At 45.7% G+C, this 13,227-nt stretch overlaps 1 protein-coding gene across 1 annotated transcript in view; it reads left to right on the top strand.

The window, feature by feature from the left end:
- Positions 1–247: 247 nt before the first annotated feature.
- Positions 248–13,227, top strand: part of LOC114361915 (dosage compensation regulator-like) — a gene marked incomplete at its 3' end in the record, with an annotated part of 30,832 nt that continues 17,852 nt past the window's right edge. Inside the window, exons 1-9 of the mRNA XM_028317136.1 lie at positions 248–422; positions 2,829–2,908; positions 3,353–3,547; positions 6,284–6,378; positions 6,657–6,779; positions 7,284–7,432; positions 10,456–10,582; positions 10,878–11,027; positions 12,871–13,034. Of these exons, the coding sequence (XP_028172937.1) occupies positions 265–422; positions 2,829–2,908; positions 3,353–3,547; positions 6,284–6,378; positions 6,657–6,779; positions 7,284–7,432; positions 10,456–10,582; positions 10,878–11,027; positions 12,871–13,034 (1,241 nt within the window). The remainder of the gene's footprint in view (positions 423–2,828; positions 2,909–3,352; positions 3,548–6,283; positions 6,379–6,656; positions 6,780–7,283; positions 7,433–10,455; positions 10,583–10,877; positions 11,028–12,870; positions 13,035–13,227) is intronic.

The raw sequence follows: 13,227 nt of genomic DNA on the forward strand, positions 1-13,227 counted from the left end.
TTAATAATGACATTTCCACCAAACTCAATTTTTACATTAATTTCTTTTGACTAGTAAGATCGTCGTTCTGTCTCCTTCCTAAAGTTGCTGTGCCCTAACTGGGTCCACATTGTATAACTGCCTAAATTGTAAGACCTATAAATGTGAATGCTAATGTGGTTATGCAATAAAAGTATTGAGTATTGAGTAAATACCTTCGCGAAGTAAAACTTCTGTACGTAGTACTTATTATTATTCTATGCCTACAGAAGTTTCTGCTGTGAGATGACCATATACGTCCGCCAACTCGGGCGCAACGTGACAGGGCGCGAGACGGCTTCGAACAAGCAGACCGCTAGCAAGTCTTGTGCTTTGTCGTTGGTTAGACAGCTATACCATCTTGGGGTTATCGAAGCTTTCAGCGGGACTTTGAAGAAAGACAGGTAATTGTTGAAAGAACAACCTTGTGTATATGTCAACGTGAAATTGTGAACTCTGTCAGTTTATAATATAACGCGTTAGATTGTTAACTAACAGTGGGTTAGGTTAGGTTAGATTGTAATTTAACTACGTCAGATTATAATCTGACGGAATCCACAATTTTACGGTGACATATAGATCGTTTCATCCACGAAGAGCGCCCCACCATTCTTCCGCTAATGTTTGAGTATACACGCTAATTCATCCATGAGTGCACACGCACACTACAATAATGCCGCTCGGATTGCTCGGATCTAACTCCCCGCACCCCGCGCTTCTCTCGACCAAAAATTCGTGGGGCGCGTCTTCATGGATGAAACAATCGTAAGACATTGGTAAAGCAGCAAATGCTATAGCACAAAAGAGTTCACTGATAAGCGCTGGATCTTGTGCTTTGTCGTTGGTTAGGCAGCTGTACCATCTTGGAGTTATCGAAGCTTTTAGCGGCACTCTGAAGAAAGACAGGTAATTGTTGAAAGAATAACCTTGTGTATAGATCGTTTCATCCACGAAAAGCGCCCCTCTATTCTTTCGCTAATGTTTGAGTATACACGCTAAATCATCCATGAGTGCACACGCACACTACAATAATGCCGCTCGGATTGCTCGGATCTAACTCCCCGCACCCCGCGCTTCCCTCGACCAAAAATTCGTGGGGCGCATCTTCGTGGATGAAACGATCTAAGACATTGGTAAAGCAGCAAATGCTATAGCACAAAAGAGTTCACTGATAAGCGCTGGATTTTGTGCCTTTTCGTTGGTTAGGCAGCATTACCATCTTGGGGTTATCGAAGCTTTCAGCGGCACTTTGAAGAAAGACAGGTAATTGTTGAAAGAATAACCTTGTGTATAGATCGTTTCATCCACGAAGACCGCCCCACCATTCTTCCGCTAATGTTTGAATATACACGCTAAATCATCCATGAGTGCACACGCACACTACAATAATGCCGCTCGGATTGCTCGGATCTAACTCCCCGCACCCCGCGCTTCCCTCGACCAAAAATTCGTGGGGCGCGTCTTCGTGGATGAAACGATCTAAGACATTGGTAAAGCAGCAAATGCTATAGCACAAAAGAGTTCACTGATAAGCGCTGGATTTTGTGCCTTTTCGTTGGTTAGGCAGCATTACCATCTTGGGGTTATCGAAGCTTTCAGCGGCACTTTGAAGAAAGACAGGTAATTGTTGAAAGAATAACCTTGTGTATAGATCGTTTCATCCACGAAGACCGCCCCACCATTCTTCCGCTAATGTTTGAATATACACGCTAAATCATCCATGAGTGCACACGCACACTACAATAATGCCGCTCGGATTGCTCGGATCTAACTCCCCGCACCCCGCGCTTCCCTCGACCAAAAATTCGTGGGGCGCGTCTTCATGGATGAAACAATCGTAAGACATTGGTAAAGCAGCAAATGCTATAGCACAAAAGAGTTCACTGATAAGCGCTGGATCTTGTGCTTTGTCGTTGGTTAGGCAGCTGTACCATCTTGGAGTTATCGAAGCTTTCAGCGGCACTTTGAAGAAAGACAGGTAATTGTTGAAAGAATAACCTTGTGTATAGATCGTTTCATCCACGAAGACCGCCCCACCATTCTTCCGCTAATGTTTGAATATACACGCTAAATCATCCATGAGTGCACACGCACACTACAATAATGCCGCTCGGATTGCTCGGATCTAACTCCCCGCACCCCGCGCTTCCCTCGACCAAAAATTCGTGGGGCGCGTCTTCGTGGATGAAACAATCTATAGACATTGGTAAAGCAGCAAATGCTATATCACAAAGGAGTTCACTGATAAGCGCTGGAGTTTGTGCCTTGTCGTTGGTTAGGCAGCATTACCATCTTGGAGTTATCGAAGCTTTTAGCGGCACTTTGAAGAAAGACAGGTAATTGTTGAAATAATAACCTTGTCTATAAGGCATTCTGTCAAACATTTGACACCTGCAGCCTGTGGTGTGACTTCACGCCGTCTGTTGCAAAAGATAAGTCTTTAGCGTTATAGGTAACGCTCTCAGGGTCCAGTACAACAATGCCTTCAGGATTCTGATGGGGCTATCAAGGTTCTGCAGTGCTTCATCTATGTTCGCATTGTTCGCGGAAGCGCGTGTGGATGACTTCTACGCTATCATCCGTAAACGAACGACTTCGAAGCTGCGAGGATACGAGAAGGAAAGAGAAAAAATTATGTACCTAGATAATAAGTAAGGCAGCAAAATATGCGATAGCACAGACAGGAGTTGTTCACTGGTATGCATTGGATTGCTGTCTGCAGTGTTTTTCTGTTAAATTAGGAAATAAGCGCCATCACTAACACAAGTGCCTTATCATTGGTCTATTTTAACATTTGATCACAATTTCAGGAGCGGAGAAGGTCTGATGAAACCATACCCAGTGGCGATCAGTCCAGAACTTGAAGCGAAACTTGAAGACACCTTACGAGGTTAGTGTGTAAAACAATTTATTCTCAAAACAAAAATTGAAGTACAGTAATGGATTTAGCAGGGCACATAGTACGTAGAACTGACGACCGATGGGGCAGCAAGGTTCTGGAGTGGAGGCCACATACCGGAAAGCGCAGGATGACGGACTGACGACCTCAAAAATGTAGCAGGAAGGCGCTGAATGCAGGCCGCTTCCAACCGGCCATTGTGGAAATCATTGGGGGAGGCCTATGTTCAGCAATGGACGGCCTACTATCGCTGAAATGATGAATGAATGTTGCTGTCGCGCTCGCACACTCACTGCGGGCGCCCGTCGCACAGTCGCGACAGCAACATAATTACGCGCGAGCGATAGGGATGGGTAGCTTGGGGTCATTGGACGGGATTCTACGAGCTCACGGACCAGGCTTTAGATTCAAAAATGTGTTTCCCTTTTGTTTCAGAGTTGGAAATCGAGCCAGTAGATGTGAACAACGCCAACGTCCAACAATCTGAAGGCCAAGACGGGAAGACGGTGGTGACCATATTACAACTGGACCGCGTGCGAGCGATGCGGGAGGCGCGGCCGACGCCCGGGGGCGTGGTCTCGTGGTCCCCGCCCCAAGCCAACTGGAACCCCTGGACGAGCTGTAACATTGGTGAGTCAGTATTTAACTTAAGGAGAGCTAGGTTAAGACGAAAAGGCAGTGGTAACTATCTCACAGTTAGACCAAGGTCTGGTGGATATAGAGGTATAGAATGGTCCATTATTTAGCTGAGCCTAGTTCAAGACGGAAGACAGTGGTGACAGCTGGATCAACGACTTGACTACAAGTAACTCAGTAACTCTGTAAGTCAATTAGGTTTTAAAGAGGGATGGGATATAGCCCCTTCCAATATTCAGCTGAAGGAGAGCTGCCTTGGCCAAAGTAGAAACACCGGGAAGACTCTACAGTTGGACCGACACCTGGACTGCGTGTAACATTGGTAAGTCAAGTGTTTATTGAAGAATGAGATAAAACGTCCAGCTCTTAGATGAAGAAGAGCTGTTTGAAAAGTCTTGAGCAAGACAGGAAAAGTGGGGCCTGAAAGCTGTCTGAAAATAGTGCAAATTAGCGTCCTGGTTAAGACGAGACCTAAGCCTGGGCACAACATTGGTGAGTCGACTGTTTTATAGAGGGATAGGATAAGACGTCCAACATTTAGCTGAAGGAAAGCAGCCTTGAACAAGACGGGAAGACGGTGGTGACCATATTGCAACTGGACCGCGTGCGAGCGATGCGGGAGGCGCGGCCGACGCCCGGGGGCGTGGTCTCGTGGTCTCCGCCCCAAGCCAACTGGAACCCCTGGACGAGCTGTAATATTGGTGAGTCCGTATTAATAGAGGGATAAAAAACTTCCAATTTTTAGCTGAAGAGCTGCCTTGACCGAAACGAGAAAACAGTGAAGACAACTGGACCTACGACTTGACTGCATGTAACATCTGTTAGTCAATTAGGTTTTATAAAGAGGTTGGATATATCCCTCCCAATATTTAGCTGAAGGATAGCTGCCTTGGCCAAAATAGAAACACCGGGAAGACTCTACAGTTGGACCGACACCTGGATTACGTGTATCATTGGTAAGTCAATTGTTTATTGAAGAATGAGATAAAACGTCCAGCTCTTTGATGAAGAAGAGCTGTTTGAAGTCTTGAGCAAGACAGGAAGAGTGGGGCCTGAAAGCTGTCTGAAAATAGTACAAATTAGCGTCCTGGTTAAGACGGGACCTAAGCCTGGGCGCAACATTGGTGATTCGACTGTTTTATAGAGGGATAGGATAAGACGTCCAACATTTAGCTGAAGGAAAGCAGCCTTGAACAAGACGGGAAGACGGTGGTGACCATATTATAACTGGACCGCGTGCGAGCGATGAGAGAGGCGCGGCCTACGCCCGGGGGGCGTGGTCTCGTGGTCCCCGCCCCAAGCCAACTGGAACCCCTGGACGAGCTGCAATATTGGTGAGTCTATATTTAAAGAGGGATAGGAAGATTTCCAACGTGTAACCAGAAGAAGACAGCCTGAAAATAGGACAGGAAGAGTGATGACTATCTTGTAGCTGGACCGACACCTGGAGAATAAGTCAATTGTTTTATAGAGGAATGGGATGTTCAGTTTGACTGGGCTGTGTCCGCACTTAGCCTTCTTTTGGGTCATTGTGCGGGATTTTTGGTTTTCTTTCTTATCCAACCAACACGCGACAGCTTGTCCAGGCCACTACAGGCTTCCAGCATTGATGCTGGAAATTGAAGAGTCTGGGCCTTTTGATCGACCACGCTCCTGCATTCCATAAGCTCGTGCTGTGGCGTTTCTTCTGCCTCTATACAGCCTTTGCATAGTAGGCTGTCTATCACACATGGGGTTGCCTGACAATAGTGCAAACTAGCGTCTTAGTCAAGACGGGAAGACGGTGGTGACCATATTACAGCTGGACCGCGTGCGAGCGATGCGGGAGGCGCGGCCGACGCCCGGGGGCGTGGTCTCGTGGTCCCCGCTCCAAGCCAACTGGAACCCCTGGACGAGCTGTAATATTGGTGAGTCAGTATTTAACTGAAAGAGAGCTAGGTTAAGACGAAAAGACAATGGTAATTATCTCACAGCTATGCCTGCTGTGGCCAGACGGGATATAGTATTGGTGAGTCAGAGGTATAGAATATCCATCATTTAGCTGAGTCTTGGTCAAGAAGGAAGACAGTGTTGACAGCTGGACCAACTTCTTGACTGCATGTAATATTTGTAAGTCAATTAGGTTTTATAAAGAGGTGGGATATATCCCTCCCAATATTTAGCTGAAAGAGAGCTGCCTTGGCCAAGAAGTTGTGACCATCTAATAGCTGGACGGATACCTGGACTGCGTGTAACATTGGTAAGTCAATTGTTTATTGAAGAATGAGATAAAACGTACTTCAAATGTTTACCTGAAGAGCTGCCTTGACCGAAACGAGAAGACAGTGAAGACAACTGGACCAACGACTTGACTGGACTGGCACCTGGACTGACTGTAACATTAGTAACTCGATTGCTTTATAGGGGAGTGGGGTCAATTTATTAGTTTGACTGGGTTTTATCAGCACGTAGCCCTCTGTTAGGCCGTTGCGTGGCATGATTTGTGGTTCTCTTCCTTCTCCAACTAACCCGGATCGCCCCAAAACGCAAATAGCTTGTCCAGAACACTGCAGGCTTCCGGCAGTGATGGCCCGTTGATTTACCACGCTCCTGCTTTCCATAACCACGTGCTATAGCATTCCTTCTGACCTCTAAAACTAACATGTTAGTTAACTAAAAGTCTAAAAACTTGTAACTAAAAAACTCGAAACGTAAATATTAAAATTCATATAACATTTTCTTGCTCTACAGATGAGGGTCCACTAGCCAAGATGTCGCTGGATGACATCAGTTCTGACCTGGAGAAGAGTCACCGCGATTTGTGTCAAAACAGCCAGCTGTATCAGGTAAATAATACAAAATTACATAAAGATAAAAATTAAGATATCTTTATTTACCAGACACATATGTGACAATTAAATATATTTTTGGTGTTAGTAGGTTTTGTTAGTATCAACATGTCTTACCGATATTCGGCGTGTAAAAATTATATTTAGTCTGTTTTACAAGTCAATACAGCGAAGTCAATAATCGATACTGAATTAGAAAAAATACAAATTAAATACATGGTATATTGTTCTAATTCACCTGATATTCTTTAGCTAATCATGCAATGTTGTTATAGGATAGTATACGTGAAAGAGAGAGCTTGCCAGTATTCGGCATGCGGTCTCAAATCATGGACGCCATCAATGAGAACCCGGTCATCATCATCAGGGGTAACACTGGCTGCGGCAAGACTACTCAGGTAAGTTCCGTAAAAAGACAAGTCTGAAAATAGTTGTCATATCAGTTAATTACTTTATTTTTCATTAGTTTTGAACTTTATGTTATCTTACCAAAGTACAAAATTCTGCAACCACCGGATAAAGGTTTGAAGCATCGTCTCCTTGTGGTTTATTCCACTATGTTCACCTGTAAAAAGTGCCATTTTTGGTGTCTTCCTATCATCTCTAACCCAGGTGATTTGATTATTTATATGAGTGAAAAAGGTCCACAAAAAATGAATAAAAGGAATCACACTGTTCAAGTAGTAAATAAGACGTCCATTTATGTCGAATCAATTCACTTAGGTGATATCACACCTCTTCTAACTTATGAAATACGGTAGGAGTCTCTGATATTTTTTGTCATTTTTTTCTTTGACAAAATGGGTCTAATTTCTTGGCACTTTATCAAGACTCACACAGTATATCATTATTCAAAGTAATCTCAAAGAATGAATACCCAAAACTTATTGTAAACTGTCCAGGTGTGCCAATTCATCCTGGACGACTACATAGCAAGCGGACAAGGCGCGTGGGCGAACATCTTCGTGACGCAGCCGCGGCGAATATCCGCCGTCAGCGTCGCCGAGCGGGTCGCCAACGAGCGCTGCGAGGAGCTAGGGAATAGTGTGGGGTGAGTCATCATCATCATCATCATCATCACCATTCCAGACACAGGACGTGCACTCCTGAACATATGTGTCGCCGAGCGAATGGGTAACAGTGTGGGGTAAGTGAGTCATCATCATCATTGCAGTCATAGGACGCCCACTGCTGAATATAGGCGTTGCCTAGCGAACGCTGCGAGGAGCTAGGGAATAGTGTGGGGTGAGTCATCATCATCATCATCATCATCATCATTATCACCATTCCAGACACAGGACGTGCACTCCTGAACATTATGTGTCGCCGAGCGAATGGGTAACAGTGTGGGGTAAGTGAGTCATCATCATCATTGCAGTCATAGGACGCCCACTGCTGAATATAGGCGTTGCCTAGCGAACGCTGCGAGGAGCTAGGGAATAGTGTGGAGTGAGTGAGTCATCGTCATCATTACAGTCATAGGACGTCCACTGCTGAACATAGACGTCGCCGAGCGCTGCGAGGAGCTAGGGAATAGTGTGGGGTGAGTCTAGATTAGTTGAAGCAGAAAAGTTCTCAAATGGTGACTACGGGTCGGAAGACGTAAAGTTGGCAGACCTCCCACTGAGTGGACCGATATGAGCGTCGCCGAGCGGGTCGCCAACGAGCGCTGCGAGGAGCTAGGGAATAGTGTAGGGTGAGTTGAGTCATCATCATCACCTTTTTAGCTACAGGACGCCCACTGATGAATATAGGCGTCGCCGACGGAATGACCAACGAACTGGGCAACAGTGTGGGGTTAGCTTCATCATCATCATCATCATCATTTTAACCACAGGAGCTAGGGAAGAGTGTGGGGTGAGTGAGTCATCATCATCATTTTAGCTACAGGATGTCCACTCCTGAATATAGGCGTCGCTGAGCGAATGGCCAACGAACTGGGCAATAGCGTAGGGTTAGCTTCATTATCATTATCATCATTGCAACTACAGGGAATAGTGTGGGGTGAGTCATCATCATCGTCATCATTTCAGCTACAGGACGTGCACTCCTGAACATATGTGTCACCGAGCGAATGGCCAACGAACTGGGCAACAGTGTGGGGCGAGTGAGTCATAATCATCATTACAGTCATAGGACGTCCACTGCTGAACATAGACGTCGCCGAGCGCTGCGGAGAGCTAAAGAATAGTGTGGGGTGAGTGAGTCATCATCATAATCATTTCAGCCACAGGATGTCCACTGCTGGACATAAGCGTCGCCGAGCGAATGGCCAACGAACTGGGCAATAGTGTGGGGTGAGTGTGTCATCATCATCATCATTACAGTCACAGGACGCTTCCAGATGCTGCAAGGAGCAAGGCATAAGTGTTGGGTAGGCTTCATCATCATCATTTCAGCCACAGGACATCCACTGATGAACATAGGCTTCCCTCAATGATGATGAGTTGGTAGCAGCTTGCATCCAGCACGTAAATAACTTGCATTCCAGAACTTTGCTGCCCTATCAGTTGTCACATTAGCAGGCGAATCCGTCGGGTCAGTGACTTTAGTTCGTTTACGTTCGTTGTAGTCTAGTCTCTATTCATACTGGACGACTACGTGGCGAGCGGACAGGGCGCGTGGGCGAACATCTTCGTGACGCAGCCGCGGCGAATATCCGCCGTCAGCGTCGCCGAGCGGGTCGCCAACGAGCGCTGCGAGGAGCTAGGGAATAGTGTGGGGTGAGTCTAGATTAGTTGATCCGCAGGAAAACCGAAGTAGCCGGCACAGCCCGCAGAATTGCTAAGCCCCGCCCACTGCCACTTAAGTTTAGTGGCAGTGGGCGGGGCTTAGCTCGTAGAACTGATGGAAGTTGAAGCAGAAAAGTTGTCAAATGGTGGCTACGGGTCGGAAGACGTAATGTTGGCAGACTTTCCACTGGGTGGACCGATATGAGCGTCGCCGAGAGAGTGGCTAACGAGCGCTGCGAGGAGCTAGGGAATAGTGTGGGGTGAGTGAGTCATCATCATTTTCATTTCAGCCACAGGACGTGCACTCCTGAACATATGTGTCGCCGAGCGAATAGGTAACAGTGTGGGGTAAGTGAGTCATCATCATCATTGCAGTCATAGGACGCCCACTGCTGAATATAGGCGTTGGCGAGCGAACGCTGCGAGGAGCTAGGGAATAGTGTGGAGTGAGTGAGTCATCGTCATCATTACAGTCATAGGACGTCCACTGCTGAACATAGACGTCGCCGAGCGCTGCGAGGAGCTAGGGAATAGTGTGGGGTGAGTCTAGATTAGTTGTGAGATCCGCAGGAAAACCGAAGTAACTTCCACAGCCCGCAGAATTGCCAACTTAAGTGGCAGTGGGCGGGGCTTAGCTCGTAGAACTGATGGAAGTTGAAGCAGAAAAGTTCTCAAATGGTGACTACGGGTCGGAAGACGTAATGAACTGGGAAATAGTGTGGGGTGAGCTTCATCATCATCATCATTTCAGCCACAGGATGTCCACTGCTGGACATAAGCGTCGCCGAGCGAATGGCCAACGAACTGGGCAACAGTGTGGGGTAAGTGAGTCATCGGCATCATTTCAGCCACATGACGCTTCCAGATGCTGCGAGGAGCAAGGCAAAAGTGTTGGGTAAGCTTCATCATCATCATTTCAGCTACAGGACGTGCACTCCTGAACATAGGCGTCGCCAAGCGAATGGCCAACGAACTGGGCAATAGTTTGGGGTAAGTGAGTCATCGTTATCATCATTTCAGCCATTGGACGTCCACTGCTGAACTAGGATCCCCAATAATTCCTAGATTGGCCGGTTGGTAGCGGCCTTCATGCAGCGCTTTCCTGTTAACTTTATAACTTCGTTTGTCTACCTTGTGGGTTCTACTTACGCGGCGCTTGCGGGGATCTCTAATCCAAAACCAAAACCTTGCCGGTCCATCGGCTATCTGTTATTCGTGATATGTGCACCCAATTACAATTCAGTTCTCTAATTTGAAAAATATCCTACTGTTAATGATTAATAAAAATAGACTAAACTTCATCCTGTATTTTATTTGATTGTTAAAAATGTTTTGTCCACAGATACTCGGTGCGATTCGAGTCCGTATTGCCAAGGCCGTACGGTTCGATATTGTTCTGCACTGTCGGTGTTTTGCTGAGAAAACTGGAGGGTGGCTTGAGAGGCGTCAGTCACGTTCTTGTCGATGAAGTAAGTTAAACTAAGCTTTATAAGTTGTTAGTTTTCTTTGTTTTTCGACAGCAAAGTCTGTTCGAGATTTCGAGCAAAACTCGGCCAATACAATTTTCACGGTTTTTAATAAAAAATGTTTTACCACTCTTACAGTAATTTTTTAATGTTCGTATGAATAGCACGTCCAGCTAAACATATTATGTAGTCGTATTAGGTTGTATTTTGCTACAAAAAATTATAGTCCGATGTCCTGTCCTATATTTTACTTCTGTAGACTCTTCAGTCTCATAAGTGTATTTTTTTTCTATAAAAGGTCCACGAGCGAGACGCCGATACGGATTTCGCGTTGATCCTACTCAGAGACATGGCACACACGTACCCGGATCTCCGGATCATTCTCATGTCCGCCACAGTCGACACTACGCTGTTCACTTCGTACTTTGGCAACTGTCCTGTTATTGAGGTAAGTGTTCGTTTCAGACTTTAAAAGAAAGTCGTTAAAGTGAAAGTTTAAAAAAAAAACATAAAAAATGACTTACGAGGTTATTCTTAGGTTCCATTTATTCGTTTTACCAGGCCTGTTCATCTCCGCGAGTTTACATCGAAAACAAAACACGCACGATTGCCCCCTACAAGAGTACTATTCGACAAGGCCTCACATACGAGCGAACATTGACTCACGCACGCGTATTCTTGTGTATGATGGAAAAAAATAAAGAAAATGGTGTACTAAATACTGTGCAGTATTTAACTACCTAAATAATAATAAAAACACAGAATGTACTTTTTTAAGTTGCCTCTAGACACTGGGAGGTAAATAAGTAGTTAATATTATTCATGATAATTCATGCTAAATCATGTATTTCCTCCGCCATTTTCCGCAGTTTGGCACCTTACGTCACATCATTTTACCGAAGTCAGCCCTATAGCTTCGGCGCAGTACCGATCACTGACGTTTGTCAACAAAATGGTGCTTGACTCTTGAGACAGGCTAAATTATACCATATTGTTAATGACATTAAGCATACATTTTTTTAAATACCTTCGCAAAGTAAAACTTCTGTACGTAGTACTTATTATTATTCTGTAACACTACGCTCTTTACCTCTTACTTTGGCAACTGTCCTGTTATTGAGGTAAGTCTGCTGATTTGTCCGCCTAAAAGAAAGTCGTTAAAGTGATAGTTTGGAGAAAAAACGTCAAGAGTGACTTACGAGGTTTTTCCTAGGTTCCATTTATTAGTTTTTCCTAATATAAAAGTGTTATGCCTGTTTTCACCATCAATTCCTAATTTTAAGTCACCCCTATGAAAACAAATTCCTGTTATGTGTTACCATAGGGGTCACTTAAAAATTAGGGATTGATGGTGAAAACGGGCATTAATCTATCTTATGGGGCCTATGTATTTTCATCAAAACGGAAATACGTTAAACTTTTTTATGTATTTTTGGTAGGTTCATAGTTAGCTACAGCTTTAACGGTTCTTCTTGTAATCGCCAGCTCCATCCCTAGATACGGACATACAGTTAGGCCTCAGCCTCGAGTTTAGCGGGCAGCGGGGCGGGAGCGGCGGCGGCGCGGGAGCGGCAGGATCTTATGCGTAAAATCAAATAGACCGGTTTTCGAAAACAGCGGCGCGGGAGCGGGCAACGAGCGGGCAGCGCTTTCCTTCTTTTGCCCACAATAAATCGAGCGTCGGCGTCTTTTTTTTTTCGCGNACAACTGGACCGCGTGCGAGCGATGCGGGAGGCGCGGCCGACGCCCGGGGGCGTGGTCTCGTGGTCCCCGCCCCAAGCCAACTGGAACCCCTGGACGAGCTGTAATATTGGTGAGTCCGTATTAATAGAGGGATAAAAAACTTCCAATTTTTAGCTGGAGAGCTGCCTTGACCGAAACGAGAAAACAGTGAAGACAACTGGACCAACGCCTTGACTGCATGTAACATAATATATGAGTTAATTAGGTTTTATAAAGGGGTGGGATATAGCTTCTCCAATATTTAGCTGACGAAGAACTGCTATGGCTAAAATGGAAAGATCGTGAAGTCTATCGTACAGCTGGACAGACTCCTGGATTGCGTGTAATATTGGTAGGTCAATTGTTTATTGAAGAATGAGATAAAACGTCCAGCTCTTAGATGAGGAAGAGCTGTTTGAAGTCTTGAGCAAGATAGGCAGAGTGGGGCCTGAAAGCTGTCTGAAAATAGTTCAAATTAGCGTCCTGGTCAAGATGGGACCTAAGCCTGGGCGCAACATTGGTGAGTCGACTGTTTTATAGAGGGATAGGATATGACGTCCTGCATTTAGCTGAAGGAAAGCAGCCTTGAACAAGACGGGAAGACGGTGGTGACCATATTGCAACTGGACCGCGTGCGAGCGATGCGGGAGGCGCGGCCGACGCCCGGGGGCGTGGTCTCGTGGTCCCCGCCCCAAGCCAACTGGAACCCCTGGACGAGCTGCAATATTTGTGAGTCAGTATTTATAGAGGGACAGGAAGATTTCCAACGTGTAACCGGAAGAAGACAGCCTGAAAATAGTACAGGTATAACAGTGATGACTATCTTATAGCTGGACCAGCACCTGGATAGTAAGTCAATTGTTTTATAGAGGAATGGGATGTTCAGTTTGACTGTATCCGCACTTAGCCTTCTTTTGGGTCATTGT

The sequence above is a fragment of the Ostrinia furnacalis genome, unplaced genomic scaffold, assembly GCF_004193835.3.
Source record: "Ostrinia furnacalis isolate ACB-3 unplaced genomic scaffold, ASM419383v2 OfSCF0376, whole genome shotgun sequence".
Classification (NCBI taxonomy): domain Eukaryota; kingdom Metazoa; phylum Arthropoda; class Insecta; order Lepidoptera; family Crambidae; genus Ostrinia; species Ostrinia furnacalis.